Raw genomic sequence first — 15,906 nt, 5'->3', positions numbered from 1 at the left:
AAAAAGCTGGTAGAATCTGAATGCTTGGTGTATTGTTCTTCATTTAAGTTGATAAATTCAGCCATTGCCTATCATTGAGCAACAACATTTAAACATCCAAATTCAAACTGAAAAAGGAGCAAAATAATCATTCTTAAGTCATTAAGTTACATTCTTGAGGAAAATGTCTATACTGTAATGAGGTTAACGTTTTTCTGACCCCCTCTCATATTTCTTACACACACTTGTGAAAACTCAGTGGGTCTCCATCCAACATACCTGACCACAAGTAATGTAAACAGACCCCTATGGACTCAAAAATGAAATGAAAATATTTTCATACAAGTGTGCCATTGCCACATGGCAAGAAAAAGGCTGACATGGCATTTTTGTTGTTGATTATTTAAAAGCATTATTGCTGATTGTATGTGCCACAGTTGGAAACTATTGATCATTTCAAAAACCAGTATAAATTGTTCAGTACTTCGTGATTTTTGTGCACTTGAATTTAATTCTGCAAAAAAAATATTCTTATGACTTTTTAAATGCAATAAAGTGTCAGAGTTAATAAAAAATGTATCTGCATCATGCATGTATCAAATTGCATTCAAGTGTTGTACATCCCAATATAAAATACATTTCAAAATACATGTTGATACAAATTGCAATTATAATATAACCAATCTCTGCACTCAGTCTGCACAGTTATACTTTATAATACCCAATCTCTGGAAAGTGACATACTGATCTTCAACATTGTCACCAAGACAAAATACATTTCAAAATACATGTATATACAAATTGCAATTATAATATACATTTTGTAACCAATCTATGCACTCACTCTGCAGAGTTATACTTTATAATACCCAATCTCTGGAAAGTGACATACTGATCTTCAACATTGTCACCAAGACGTCTGAACTGTAACAAGCTCTTATTAAATGTAAAGTCAGACTGTTTTTTAACGGTCATTGCGCCTATAGTGTTAATTGAAATGAGACATAGGTAATAATTGGTGGGAATTATACAAGTCACACCAAAGCCATGACCCAAATTAGTTAATTTTGAATAGATTTATAACAATTGGTGTTGTATTTCATATTAAGTGATGCATGCCAGTGGTTCTAACCAAAAGTTTCCTTTTTCGACAAACTAACAAAGCAACAACTGCCCTCCTTAAGGGACCTTTAAGCTCATGTTTCAGGTAAACTTGTTTAATGCCCAACAGAAATGATTTCAACCCACCATTTAAGACCTAAGGTCAACGCAAAATCTTTTCAGACAATACACAAATATTTTTTATGTTATTTCTTTTAACTGAAACAAAAGGATTTGGCAGTTGTCAGTGGATCGAAGTTGAGTCAGTTCGTATTGTTTGATTGGTGTCTCCAGAGAATGAGGTCAGTTGCATTGTGAGGTGTCGCGCGTAAAGGACAAAGAGACAGGCAGATAAGTCCAAATGCGCGGCCGTCAGTCTGAAACAATGCAAACGGATCAAGCAAGTGCTTCGTAAACAATTCACGCTCTGACAGGGCTTTGCATGTTAGTTTAACAAAAATGATTTTCAACAATGATAATATTGTGACATGTCATTTGTTTTTGTAAGATGATGCTGCATTATTCAAAGTTTTTGTTTGTTCATAACTACCTCATAACTTTTCGTTTACTCAATGGAAAAGGTTAAAAACAAGAGCTGTCAGAGGACAGCCCGCTCGACTATTTGAATGCTTGACAGTATAACGTAAGCCATCATGGGGAAATTGTTCATATTCAATAATTTATTAGACGATGTTTCAAAAATAAAAAAGGAAAAAAAATGTATTTTTTTTTTGGGGGGGGGGGGGTAGGGGGGGTAGGGGGGGTGAGAGGGGGGTATTATGTGGGGTGGGGAAATTTATAAGATGATGTTTAAAAAAAAATTGAGGGGGTGGGGGGGGTATGGGGGAGTGAGAGGGGGGTATAATGTGGGGTGTGGTAATTTATTAAATGTTAAAAAAAAAAAATTGGGGGGGGTGGTGAGGTTGGGGGGGGGAGGGGGGAAGGGATTCTGGTATATATATATATAAGTTATGGCAATTTAAGCAACATGTTCAAATATATAAGTGTTTAAATATAAATGTAAATGTAAGGTGTGATAATTTATTAGATTAAAAAAAAATGAAAAAAATGGGGGGGGGTGAGGTTGGGGGGGGGAGGGGGGAAGGGATTCTGGAATATATATGTTATGGCAATTTAAGCAAAATGTTCAAATATATAAGTGTTTAAATATAAATATAAATGTGGGGTGTGGTAATTTATAAGATGATGTTTAAAAAAAAAAATTGGGGGGGTGGAGGGGTAGGGGGGGGTGAGGGGAGTGAGAGGAAGGTATAATGTGGGGTGTGGTAATTTATTACATGATGCTTTTAAAAAAAAAAAAATTTGGGGGGGGGGTGGGGGGGTGGGTAAGGGGGTGAGGTGGTGCGAGGGGGGTATAATGTGGGGTGGGGTAATTTTTTAGATGTTTAAAAAAAAAAAATGGGGGGGGGGGGGTTGAGGTTGGGGGGGGGGGGGGAAGGATTCTGGTAGGGGCGTGGGGTATTGTTTGGGTGGAATCCATTGTGGTATTCAGGTAAGTGTTGTTTTGTGAAAGTAATAATAAAATGTGATCATAAATAAAGAAGTTATGGAAGCAAAATGTTAAATTATCTAAGTGTAAAAGGGGCCATAATTATGTCAAAATGCTTGATACAGTGGTCTGCTCTTGTTTATAGGTTGGGGTCATGTTGGTAAACAAGTATGCAACATATAAAAGCAATATGTCAAAGGATATATGAAATATTTGGGGTAGTACGCAAACTTTAACATAGATTTATCAAGAATATGCATATTCTAAGTATAAAAGGGGCAATTATTATGACAAAATGCTTGATAGAGTTGTCTAGTCTTGTTTATAGGTTGGGGTGATGTTGGTAAACAAGTATGCAAAATATAAAAGCAATATGTCAAGGGAAAATGAAAATAAATGGGGTAGTACGAAAACTTTAATATTTGCTGCATATTCTAAGTGGAAAAGGGGCCATAATTATGACAAAATGCTTGATAGAGTTGTCTGCTCTTGTTTATAGGTTGGGGTCATGTTGGTAAACAAGTATGCAAAATATGAAAGCAATATGTGAAGGGAGAAAGAAAATATTTGGGGTAGTACGAAAACTTTAACATTTGCACGCAGACGCTAACGCTAACGCAGACGCCGACGCCAGGGTGAGTAGGATAGCTCCACTATATATATTTCATATATAATAGTCGAGCTGAAAATGTTTTAAATTGTAAAAAGCCTTTTAAATAGTTTTTTAAGCTGATTCAAATAGATGACTACTTAAAAAAAGGTTTGAAAACAAAGAAACAGTTTGTACCAAGCCTGAAATCATTTGTTTACAACTTCTTTAAACCTCTAATAGTCAGAAACTACCTAACAATCTTTATTGAAATCTTCAAAGGTCTCCTACTTTGAATGTCAAAAGCCTAAACAAAGCTTCTAAATAAGTTTCCATATCATCTACAAATTATCGTTCCATACTGAAGTCAAAACACAGATTTCATTGTATTGGCTGGTAACAGCTAAAATCATTCTCTGCCACATGTGACGCTCACACTGATCATATCAGAGGTTACAGGACACTGATTGTATCAGAGGTTACAAGACATCTGCTCAATTATGAATAGCTTCGTTATTTATTGATTTTTGCATGGCCGCTTCTAAACAACACCCCACCTGCCAGACACTTCCAGTATCCTTCAACACCATATCTTGCAGTTTTGACAAGAAATTTGTGAAATTTGCTGTTTTGAGTAAATACTATTTTGTTGGGTATCTCTCTTCCAGATTGAACACTGGCATGAATAAACATTGTTAGAAGAAATTGCCAATTATTGAATAATGAATGTTTGCTTGTTTGGCCAAATAATGATATAATGATGTGTTCTTTTTTCCTCAAAATATTTGCTTTGTTGATTCTTGCAATGCAAAAAAAACATGACCTAAAGTAAAGTTGTCAGTTTTAGAATTAATGGCCATATAGAAAAAACAAGGAGACTAATGTTTGTTTATTTGCTGTGTGTATTGTTTGTTGGTTGACCGTCTGACATGTCAAGCTTACTAACGCTACCACCCTGCAGTGGATAAATAATACTGATATCATCACTGGCCTGTCATGTAACACACAAAGCCTTTGGGCAGTCTATAACATGTTGTCAGGAAAGCTTGATACAACCTATCAAATACATGAGCCGCGCTCTGAGATAAAGGGGTTTAATGCATGTGCGTTTTCTTGTGTCGTCCCAGACTGGCCTGTGCATTCCCCACAGGCTTATCAGGGCAACACTTTCCACCTAATTTGATTTTTTCTAAGAAGAAAAATTTCATAAAAGCAGACAGTGTTGTCCCTGATTAGCCTGTGCAAACTGCACAGGCTTATCTGGAATGACATATTAATGAATGGCAGTTATTGAGGGCAGAGATCTGATCGACAGAACAGCCAAAAGTTATTTTTATTGGCGGAACTTTACATAAAATAGTACAAAAGAAAAATAAGATACATTGTATAAATCTTTAATAAAAGCCGTGTTAAAATCAAAATAATTTGTGTACGTTATAGTTTGTTGTCGAATAACCCACGGCCGGAAGTTTAGATGCATAGGGATTAAATCACGAGAGCGAATCTTAAATCTACTCATAATTCATATGCTCTTTGTTGCTTGAAATACCTACAACGCTGATACAGATCGTATTCTAATAATATTATTAATTACTATTAAAATGTAAAAGATGCAGTACTAAATAAAAACAAAAAGATCACATAATTTTAAACATTTTATTATGCCTAAACCAGAACTGGGGGTTTAATGCTCATTCATCAGTATCATCATTATGGTCTTGGAGTAATTCCACTATGCACCAGTTTAACCCCAGAAATATCTAAATACACTTACATAAATAAGACTCATATTACAAATCTTGCATCAGGACTATTTATCTCAAATGTCTTGATACACTTGGCGCCTTGCAAATGACATGCATTATCAAGTCTGCCATTCTCAACAAGACTCTAGCTGGAATAGATACACCATAGTCTGCGAAAAATGTGATCATGTGACATTTGTAGGCATAGATACAGGATGTTAATTGACGCAATTAGATGCTTTGATAAATTATTTGCTATGAGGTCTAGTGATGCCATTTTAAAGTGACTGCAAACAGAGGAGGTCAACATATCTGTATATACATCTAATACTTACATTAACAAACTGCATGTGTCATAATTATCTAGTTAGATACAACTGACTGCACATTTACAACTACAGTATTCAAAATCCAAATCCTGGTATAGAATATGCATATTGTTTCGAATGGTAAGCGTTTTAATTTCATTACTCAATTAAAAATCATGTTATTTGTGAAAATGTGTTAATTGTATCTTTTTTTAATCAGGTGCCATAAATGTTCTCAAAAGATCTTTTTGTAATTTATCATGTCAAACCTGTCATAATAGTCTCAAACATATTGCATAATAAAAAATGGATAATTACAAACATGGAAGTTAAAAATTAAAGTTAATGCATATGTTATTAAAAAGATCCATTATTACAATTACAGAAAATATCCCCCGCTTTTCAGACTTTATCTGCATAATCTTTTAGAGCTTTTCTAATCAGCTATGCATACAATTGGGCAAAAAGAAAGCCTCATTGAATGTGAATGTCAATTATTGCGCTTTTAGGGGGTAGCTGATTATATCTCTTTCAGTGGAAATAATTTGCATTTGTGCAACTTCTTAAATGAAAATTGTTCATGACATTAACATTTTGCAAAGTCACTCAGACTCTTTATAAACAGTAGGCTTTTGTTGAAGGATTTGAATAAACAAAAAATTTTGGAACCGTAGTTGTTAAGAAATGTTGGACCAATTATGAGTAAACATAAGTTTTCATGCATGTATGCTTTATTTAAATGAAAGGTTATAAATATCACAAATGTATTAATTTGCAAGCTCCTGATAAAGTAGTATGCTTTAATAGACTTTAATTTCTGCTATCTTCAAATATTTAATTCAAAGAAACTAGAAAAGCAATTTTTAAGGATTTTATCTTGCTTTAATTTATGATAACAACTTTAATTTTTACATTAAGTTTTAAGCACAAATAAAATCTAAACTAAAGTTTATCACACACTACCATATTATTCTACTTATATCCTTCTATGTCAGTGGTTAATGTCACAGAAAACACAGCTGCTATTATTCCTTACCGTTAAGTTGAAGGACAATCTGAGCTTTCCATACAAAAATATTTGTGATTACATAAACTTTTGCAAACCAGCTTACCATGAAATTGTGTGTTCTAAATTTATGACAAGCTATGTATTGAAAGGGATAAATTTGATCTAAACACTTCGATCAAGGTCTTGGATGGATAGCAAATTATATAAACAGGTACTATATTTAAATATTGGATTACGACTAAACCGTTGGAACCGAGTCATTAGTCCCTCATTTTTGTCGTCAGGTTTGATTTTCTCTGTAATTTTGTCATGGTGTTGCCAAAATGATTAACATCACTCTAACATACTGCCAATTGACTTACTTGAAAAAACATGAATGGACAAAACCACGGCGAAATGTTGTTCATGATTTCATGAACACTTCAAGCCAATCAAGAACTGTTCATGAACGGTTCTGAAAAAGTTCCTGAGCTTGGTTCATGAACTTTTGGACATGAACTGTTCTTAAGACATGTTCATGAACTGTTTATGAATTATTGTTGAACATTTCAAAGTTCATGAACAGTTCTTCATCTAACCATAAATACTTAGTGATGAACATTTCATGCACAAGTATTTCTAATGTCTTTTCTGAGACAGACTTTAAGGATCCATCATGAATAATTCATGAATTCCTTTGTGCTAGATGTTTCATACATATTTTTGAAAGTAATATTGAAATGTCTAGCATACAAATCTTGTAGATTTGTGAAACCTGTGAAGTTAGTATGAATATGCATAGTACTTTCACCACTGTAAGTTAGAGTTCTTGACCTGTTCTAGAGAATTTTAAGAACATTTGTACAAGAACTGTTCAAGAACTGCCTTCAGGAACACTTCAATAACTTTTTAAGGACCTTTCCTGTTCTTGAATTATTCTTAAACTATTCTTGAACACTTTAAGAACTTTTTTGAACAACATGTTTCCTTCTGATGTTCTTAAACAGGTCTACACAATGTTTTTGAACGTATGATGGACTTTTTAAGAATCCAATATGTTCTTAAAAGGATCTGTCATTGTTCTTGGAAGACTTAAAAGACAAGTTTAAGAACGTTTTAAGGACATCTTATTTCAAGAACAGTTTAAGATGATATCAAGAACTCAATGTACATTGCATTGCTGTTTTTACAAAGAAAGAATATTGTGTGCACAGGAAGTTGAAACGGAAGGCACATGGTTTATGTTATATTTGAAAATGTAAGTCTTTAATAAATTACCGGCTGAACTGATCAGCCATTGGTTCCATTTCAAGTCCTTTGGCACTGTAAGTGTAACCATTTCAGGGAAACCATTGATTAGTAAATGATTCTTGAACTGAAAATGAGACTATTCATAATCTTTTCAATACATGAATTATTCATGAACATATAGTGCAAAGTTGTATTATGAAATTTAAAGAGTATTATCAAACCACTTGTATCTCAGTTATTAGTGTTATATTTAAATTATTGTTATATGTTGCTATCAATATGTTAAGTGCTAATACAAGACTTGTTTCTTCTTACCCTGACCTGTTTGTTGAGCTTTAGTAACACTTATGATAACCTTTGCATAAATTGACAAATTCTTGTTCATGAATAGTTCATGAACACTTCATGCCACCTCAGTTCATGAACTCTTGAAGAACTATGGTTCATGAACTATTCACTTACAGTTCGTGAACAGAAAATGAGCCATTGAAAAATAGAAGGAAAATGTTCATGAACTGTTCGTGAACAGCAAAACCCTGAAGAATTTTTCAAGAATTGTGTTGTTCATGAACTGTTCAAGAACACTTCATGCCATTGATGTTCATGAATAGTTCATGAACATTTCATGCCATAATGGTTCAAGAATAGTTCATGAACACTTCATGCCACACGGGTTCAAGAATAGTTCATGAACACTTCATGCCATAAGGGTTCAAGAATAGTTCATGAACACTTCATGCCATTAGGTTTCAAGAATATTTGATGAACACTTCATGCCATTAGTGTTCATGAACAGTTCATGAACTAAAATTTCAAGAACTTTTCACAGACGTGGCTCATTTTCTGTTCACGAACTATTCGTGAACAGTTCATGAACTCAGTTCACGAACAGTTCATGAACTGTTCACGAATTATTCGTGAACTGCAGAACAACATTTCGCAGGGGAAGCTTACCATGAGCACATTGTGCTCAGGCAAGCTAAAAAACAAAAAATACTGTTTTCAATCAGTGTCCTTCAAAGTCCTGCCACAAAATTAACTAATTGTTTTAAAACACCGTTTTTAAATATACTAGACTAATCCAATAATGCAAATCATCATAGCCACGTTTCCAATTTGCATGTCAGTCCAGAGAGGAAGTGCTAGCAAGCAATTATTGCAACCCAAAGTATAACTGCAAGATCAGGCCAGTGATTATTGAAAGCCAAATTACATTAATGGCAGGAAATGAACCACCGCAAACATGTCAAATGATCCCTAAATGCCAATAATTGGAAGTCAGAATTCATGGATCCAATAATATATTTGCATAAAAAGAAACGTCATTTGAGCAGATAGATTTTCTTAAAATATTGCAAAAGGTCTGGTTCTTTCCACTCCCAAGTATTTTCTATTGACTTTGTGCTATGCACTCTGTCCATTCCATGTCAAAGATTAAAGTTGATTCCTGAGTAATTATTGTCCTTCCTGTTATTATTTGAGGGTATATTGATAAAAGATTTACAGTCAAAAACAAATAAATTTATCTCACTCAAAAACCTTTATGTCAGGATCGTTAAATAAATAACCAGATGGCAGACTTACAACAACACATGAAGCAGGATGTAACTCCAATTGAAGCCAATGAGGAATAATAGATAAGGAAAGGCTGCACCTTTGGTCACCTGGGCTGCTTTGTAGTGGGACAAGATGACATTAAGGACATTCATATTTCCTGTGTTGGACAGTCATACAGCCAGTTGTGGTCAGCAGTCACCTTTAATCCTCAGCTAGACACTTGTCAAATTCTTTAAGTGTAGATATTGACAACTGACCATCTAATGGTTTCTATATGTGACAATAAAAATGTCTTTGAGTAGATGGTCATTGATGATCAGTACAGGATAATGGGTGACCACTACACTGACCACAACTGTGGTTTATCAACCACTAACCATAATAGATGGCTTTAATTTGTGACTAGAGACTTAACAGTGAATATGTAAGGGTCAGCTGTGGATTACATGACAGAACTAATCCCAAATGACTACTGGTTATTTGTCATATTTTAACCGATTGCAGTGGTACAGAATGCAGGTTTTTTTCCACTCAGCCAACTAGTTCAGCCCCTGAGTCAGAATTAATGCAAAATAAACAAAATTTCATAAGAAGCAAGGTTAGGAAAAAACTCAGAGTGATTTTTTTATTTTGTAAAAACTGGGCCGAGGCCTTTTGGGTTTGGAGAAAACATGATGTTTGAGTCTCTATAACGCTCAAAATCAACGACAATTTCGTTAAGTATTTCGAAAAATAAAGTTAACACCTTAATAATCAGTGTTCTTTGTAGCAATAGCCAAAATGTCAACGCTAGATGTGGTATGATTACATAGATTTTTGTAGATACAAAATGCTCGTTTTTATCTATTTGTGGCCACAATTAATTCCCGCGAATATATCTTTTCATACGACACACGAACACCATGTTAGTGTTCATGTGTCGTATGAATAGATATGCAAACAATAATAAAAACAAGCATTTTGTATCTACAAACATCTATTTTACCAGACCACATCTGGCGTTGAGATTTCGGAAATTGCCATAAGGAACACTGATTTTTAATTGGTTAAGTTTATTTTACGAACAATTGTACGAAATGTTCGTTGATTTTGAGTAGAAATGTTACTTTAAAAATTGGGAAATTTAGTTGTGATGTCTTTTTATAATTGGGAACAGGGCTGAATTTTGACAACAAATTTGACACACAAAACACTGTCTTCTTTTTTTGAGCAAATTAAAATGCATACCCTTAGGTAGGAGGATTTAAAAATAACTTTATGATATGACAATTCTTCATAAAAATGAAAACACAATTAACATAATGCTTACATTCCAATCTTTGGAAACAATTTTGTTTTTGAGTCTATTCTCATTAGCACTGTTTTTAGATCTCATTCTTGGATTTGTATATTTAGTTGTTTTACTCTATTCATTTTTCTATATAATCAGAATAAATCAGAAGTAATTTAACCCCCTAACTCTCATATCACTGACACATCAACCATAAAGATGTCTGTCAAAAATTGATATCTGAATTTTGGTACCAACAATTCCAGTCATTTTTCAATAAAAAGTATTCAATACAAGTAATCATATAAATAGATATCTTAGAATTGTTTATGCTAAAGTGGCTTTGTCTTATAAAACGAGCAGAAACAATAGGGATAAGTCAATAAAATATGAAATGTCCAATAAAACAATCAGTTACAATTGGGATAAAAGTCAATACAAATCAAAATGTCAAATAAAACAAATAAAACAATCAATTACAATTGGGATAAAAAGTAAATAAAATTAGATTATTTTTTTTTTATAAGCAATCGATGTCATTTATTATTATTTAGTTTCATAGATTAATAATTAGGATAAAAGTCAATAAAATCATAAATGTTTTTTTAAACAATCAATGTTAATGTGCTTTATTAGTTTCGAATCACATTCATCTGATATGGCATCAGAATAAATAAAGTTCAAACCATAACTGACAAGAAAGCAAATATTGTAAAATTAGGATAATTTTGCCAAACTTATTGCGAAACTGCGTATGAAACTGTTTAGAAAAAGATCTTTTCATCATGCAAGGACCATTTCTTAACCCTTTGCATGCTGGGTAATTTGTCGTCTGCTAAAATGTTGTCAGCTCAATTTCTAAAAAAAGCATTTTCTTCAATTTTTTTCAAAGAATACTATCAAAATAGCAAACAGTTTGGATCCAGATGAGACGCCACGTTCTGTGGCGTCTCATCTGGATCCAAACTGTTTGCAAAGGCCTTCAAAATTCGGTTCCCGCACTGAAAGAGTTTTACAGGATGATCTGAGCTTCAGATAAGACGTTCTAATAAATCCAAACATAACTGCAGGAAAATACCTTAATCCTGGGTACAATACCCTTGAGATGAAAATAGGGATCTCTTGAACACAAGTAAGATTTAGGACAAAGTCAGAAATAATGAATATTTGTGACAACTTTATATTGCCTTAGTTGGCAACATCAATGGCCATATAAAGAAAAGTCGATAGCTTGAAAGTACGAATCACAACATGAGTTTCCTTTGATAATCTTAATAAATCTCCCAATGAATGGAACATTTTATCAGAAATTGTTGTCCTGAGATGTGACATTTTTGTAATTAATCTTATAAGATTTTGACTGCTGCGTTTAGCCTGTGAATGAACAAAGAAAAAACAAATAACCGATGGAAATAAATATGTTAGGGGAGGTTTTGACAGGAAAAAAATGATTAAAGGATTTAACACAGAACCTGACTTTATTCAGATGTTCAGAAAATCAAAAGGTTTCTGACACCAACATCGATTTGATGGATTATCTGATAAATCCTGATCATGATTTTTGTCAGAAAGCTCTTCTTCCTACAGTGGTGGAGGATTTTGGGGTTACAGAGTGGTGGGGTGGGGGCTTATTTAAGTTCACTTTGTTTCATGTAGTGATCAATGTGAAGTGTCAACATGCTCAAAAACTACATCACATATTTATGGACTTATTGCTCAAAATTGTTTATTGATACTATAGATAATATTTTATAGATAGGTCAACTTGGATACAAATGTATGTCTTATTGTCATACCAATGTAAAAAAAATAATCACCTAAAATCAAACAAGCAGATCTGAATGAGGAAATATTTTTAAAACAACTTTCATCAGACACATAAATGCCTATAAAAACTAACCCAAGACCGTGTCTCCCATTTAAACCATAAAATGTCAATACAATTTGTCTTCATGTTTACTATCTGTCCAGATATTGTTCAAACAAAACCTTGTGCACATTATGCTTATACTCTGCGTTGGCTTTAATTAGAGGAAAAAAAATGAAGGAATATAACTTCCTCAATATTTCTGTGCAAATAATCATCAGCAGAAGCACCTTTTTTCAGATAGGACATTGAATGCTGAAAGCATATATTTGTTTTATTCAGACCTTTCAATTCAATATTCCTAAATGATTTGGTTATTCCACCCATACTGAGCTTTACTTAATGCATTTTGGAGAAGTCATGAATAGAATCTTCTGGTTAAATGACTATATATTATCCACGTATCACGTATCATGGCTATGGCATCTAAAATTCCATATGAAGAAATCGAAAATGTTCCTTTCCCCCCCCCCCCTCTACTGCTTCCTCCTCAGGAAACAAACTCTATGCAAATTGCTGTCTGTCAAAAGTACTTGTTCTTCCTGGAAAACAGTTTCATTCTTAACACATAAAGCTAAATACATTCAAACTACATGTACAGCTATCCTTATGTGAATGGACAAGGAGGCCCAAGTACAATTTAAATCATGATGTCATACTGGCATTAAATGCTCTTAAACCAACATCTTATTTTCACAATTAAAACAGGATAAAACTATTAATCTAGCTCATGTTACAATTTGATGGGAATTTTAAACAATTACAACAACAACTTCATTCATGACCTCGCTTAAAATTCCCGCAACAATAAAACTTTACGTAACACAATACTTATTAGGATTTTTTGTTCGCAGGGCATGAGAAAATTACATAAAATGGCTGCAACATTGGCGTCATTAATAAAAAAACTTTATAGTCATGGTATTTAGCATACCTGCAATATATCATGAGTGAATAAAAAAATTAAGTAGGAATGTTAAAATACAAAATGAAAGTGAATTGCATCCGCACAACAAGGCTAAACAATGGAAAGAGGGACTGTGAACGGCTGTACATTAGTTTTATCACATAAGGGATATGTTGTTATTACTTCCAACTGCCATCTGATAACCTTCCAAAGTAATTAAGTTAGCTAGATGTTTTCACAAATTCCATGATAATTAAACAAGAGGGCCATGATGGCCCTGAATCGCTCACCTGACTAACCAAATACAAACCCAACCCAGTTTTCATCAAGATAAACATTCTGACCAAATTTCATAAAGATTGGATGAAAACTGTGACCTCTATTGTCTACACAAGGTTTTTCAATTATTTGACCTATTGACCTAGTTTTTGACCCAAGATGACCCAAATACAATCCCAACCCAGATTTCATCAAGATAAACATTCTGACCAAATTTCTTAAAGATTGGATGAAAACTGCGACCTCTATTGTCTATACAAGGTTTTTCTATTATTTCACCTAGTGACCTAGTTATTGACCTAGTTTTTGACCCCAGATGACCCAAATACAATCCCAACCCAGATTTCATTAAGATAAACATTCTGACCAAATTTCATAAAGATTGGATGAAAACCGTGACCTCTACTGTCTACACAAACAAATTTTTGACAGTTTTTCTATTATTTGATCTAGTGACCTAGTTTTTGACCCCAGATGACCCAAATACAATCCCAACCCAGATTTCATCAAGATAAACATTCTGACCAAATTTCATAAAGATTGGATGAAAACTGCGACCTCTATTGTCTACACAAGGTTTTTCTATTATTTCACCTAGTTTTTGACCTAGTGACCTAGTTTTTGACCCCAGATGACCCAAATACATTCCCAAGCCAGATGACCCAAATACAATCCCAACCCAGATTTCATCAAGATAAACATTTTGACCAAATTTCATAAACATTGGATGAAAACTGTGACCTCTACTGTCTACACAAACAAATTGTTGATGAATTTTCAATTATTTGACCTAGTGACCTAGTTTTTGACCCCAGATGACCCAAATACAATTCCAACCCTGATTTGATCAAGATTTATTATTCTGACCAAATTTCATAAAGATTGGATGAAAACTGCGACCTCTATTGTCTACACAAGGTTTTTCTATTATTTGACCTATTATGTGACCTAGTTTTTGACCTAGTGACCTAGTTTTTGACCCCAGATGACCCAAATACAATCCCAACCCAGATTTCATCAAGATAAACATTCTGACCAAATTTCATAAAGATTGGATGAAAACTGTGACCTCTACTGTCTACACAAACATATTGTTGACGGACGGACGCACGCACACACACACAACGGACGCCGGACATCACACGGTCACATAAGCTCACCATGTCACTTCGTGACAGGTGAGCTAAAAATTAAATAAAAAAGATGTTTTATTTCAAATGGATCGAGCTTCAGTCAGATTGTCCTAAACTCTGTAACTATTAATATTGACTCTCTCAGCTTTCTCATCTATAAATATATGCAAAAAGAACCACCATCACATGCAGACATATTTGCCCTACAATTCTATGTGCATACTGCACTGAACCTTACCTTCCTTAATGTTGACCACATTTGGGTGCTCAATGTTGGACATAATTTTGATCTCCCGCCGAATTCTGTTCAAGTCATGCTCATCCCTGATCTTCGACTTTCGGATGTATTTGATGGCAACCTGCAAACAAAATTGAAGCTTAATATTATACTATTATAATACTATTATAATAAGTCATGAAATATAGAAAATTATCAGAGTGAGAATTAAATTTGGTATTTCATATGTTTTTGTTCCAGAATTTCATACAGTAAATGAAAAAGACTGTCAATAACCCTGGACAAAAAAGGTGAAATTCTTTCACTGTTTTGACTTATCTTTGATATCAATGTGTTGGTTGTAAAACTGTTGTATCTGATAGAGATTTGTTCACTAGAGAAAAAAAACAGTTTTCTACTCAACTCTCAAAATTATATAATGAGTATTAATCAATTTCTCACTGAATGACCTGTCTTTATAGTTTATACATATTGCCTTATTTTTTCCTATCATTATGAATGAAAATATGTTAATTCCTTAGCTTTGTTCCATCCAATGTGACAAATTACTGCTGTCAAACGTCAACACAGAGAAACCGTTTTTTTGAAAGAAAATTATTTTTTGACCTGTCAAAAAAACCCTCAAATACTGTGATAACCATCACAATATTGACACCTCCAAAAAATACTATTATTCACTTACCCTTTCAAACAGTGTTGATAGTTAGAAAACATAAAGGGCAATGTGTTATTATTGAGGATAGTTCAACACTTCAAAAGGGGTTAATTGAAAACAGCTTAAGCAATTAGATTCGTTTGAATTATTGTTTGCCATGACACAAGCAGAAAAGATGTACTTGCAGCATAGACCCTTAATGTTATGAGATACCTTTTTGGGGAGCACAAAGTATTAATTAAAAAAGGTGACATGCTATAGACAAAGACATTTCACTAAGAGAGATAGTTATCTCCTTAACGTTTGTTAAAATTGCCGTCAGTCTGGTGTCACTGAATTCCCAGCAATACATTTACCCTTTACCTCTTAGATACGTATTTTCATGCATTTGTAGTCCCTTAGAAAGTTATATTTAAGAACTTTCTTACTAGATTCAAGTTTTTAAGACTTAATCTCCAAACCTTTAATACTAATGAGCATCAAACAGCATAAAACCTGAACAGACTGCCAGTTACTCACAGGCTGTGTT

General features: G+C 33.6%; 1 protein-coding gene across 2 annotated transcripts in view; it reads right to left on the bottom strand.

The window, feature by feature from the left end:
• The window catches only part of LOC127858012 (NUAK family SNF1-like kinase 1), a 40,267-nt gene that overhangs the window by 14,607 nt on the left and 9,754 nt on the right, over nt 1-15,906 (bottom strand). For both annotated transcript variants that reach the window (XM_052394860.1, XM_052394852.1), the window contains one exon: nt 14,723-14,843. In XM_052394860.1, the coding sequence (XP_052250820.1) occupies nt 14,723-14,843 (121 nt within the window). The remainder of the gene's footprint in view (nt 1-14,722; nt 14,844-15,906) is intronic.

The sequence above is a fragment of the Dreissena polymorpha genome, chromosome 1 (genome assembly GCF_020536995.1).
Source record: "Dreissena polymorpha isolate Duluth1 chromosome 1, UMN_Dpol_1.0, whole genome shotgun sequence".
Taxonomy (NCBI): Eukaryota; Metazoa; Mollusca; class Bivalvia; order Myida; family Dreissenidae; genus Dreissena; species Dreissena polymorpha.
This window is presented reverse-complemented; position numbering and strand designations above follow the sequence as displayed.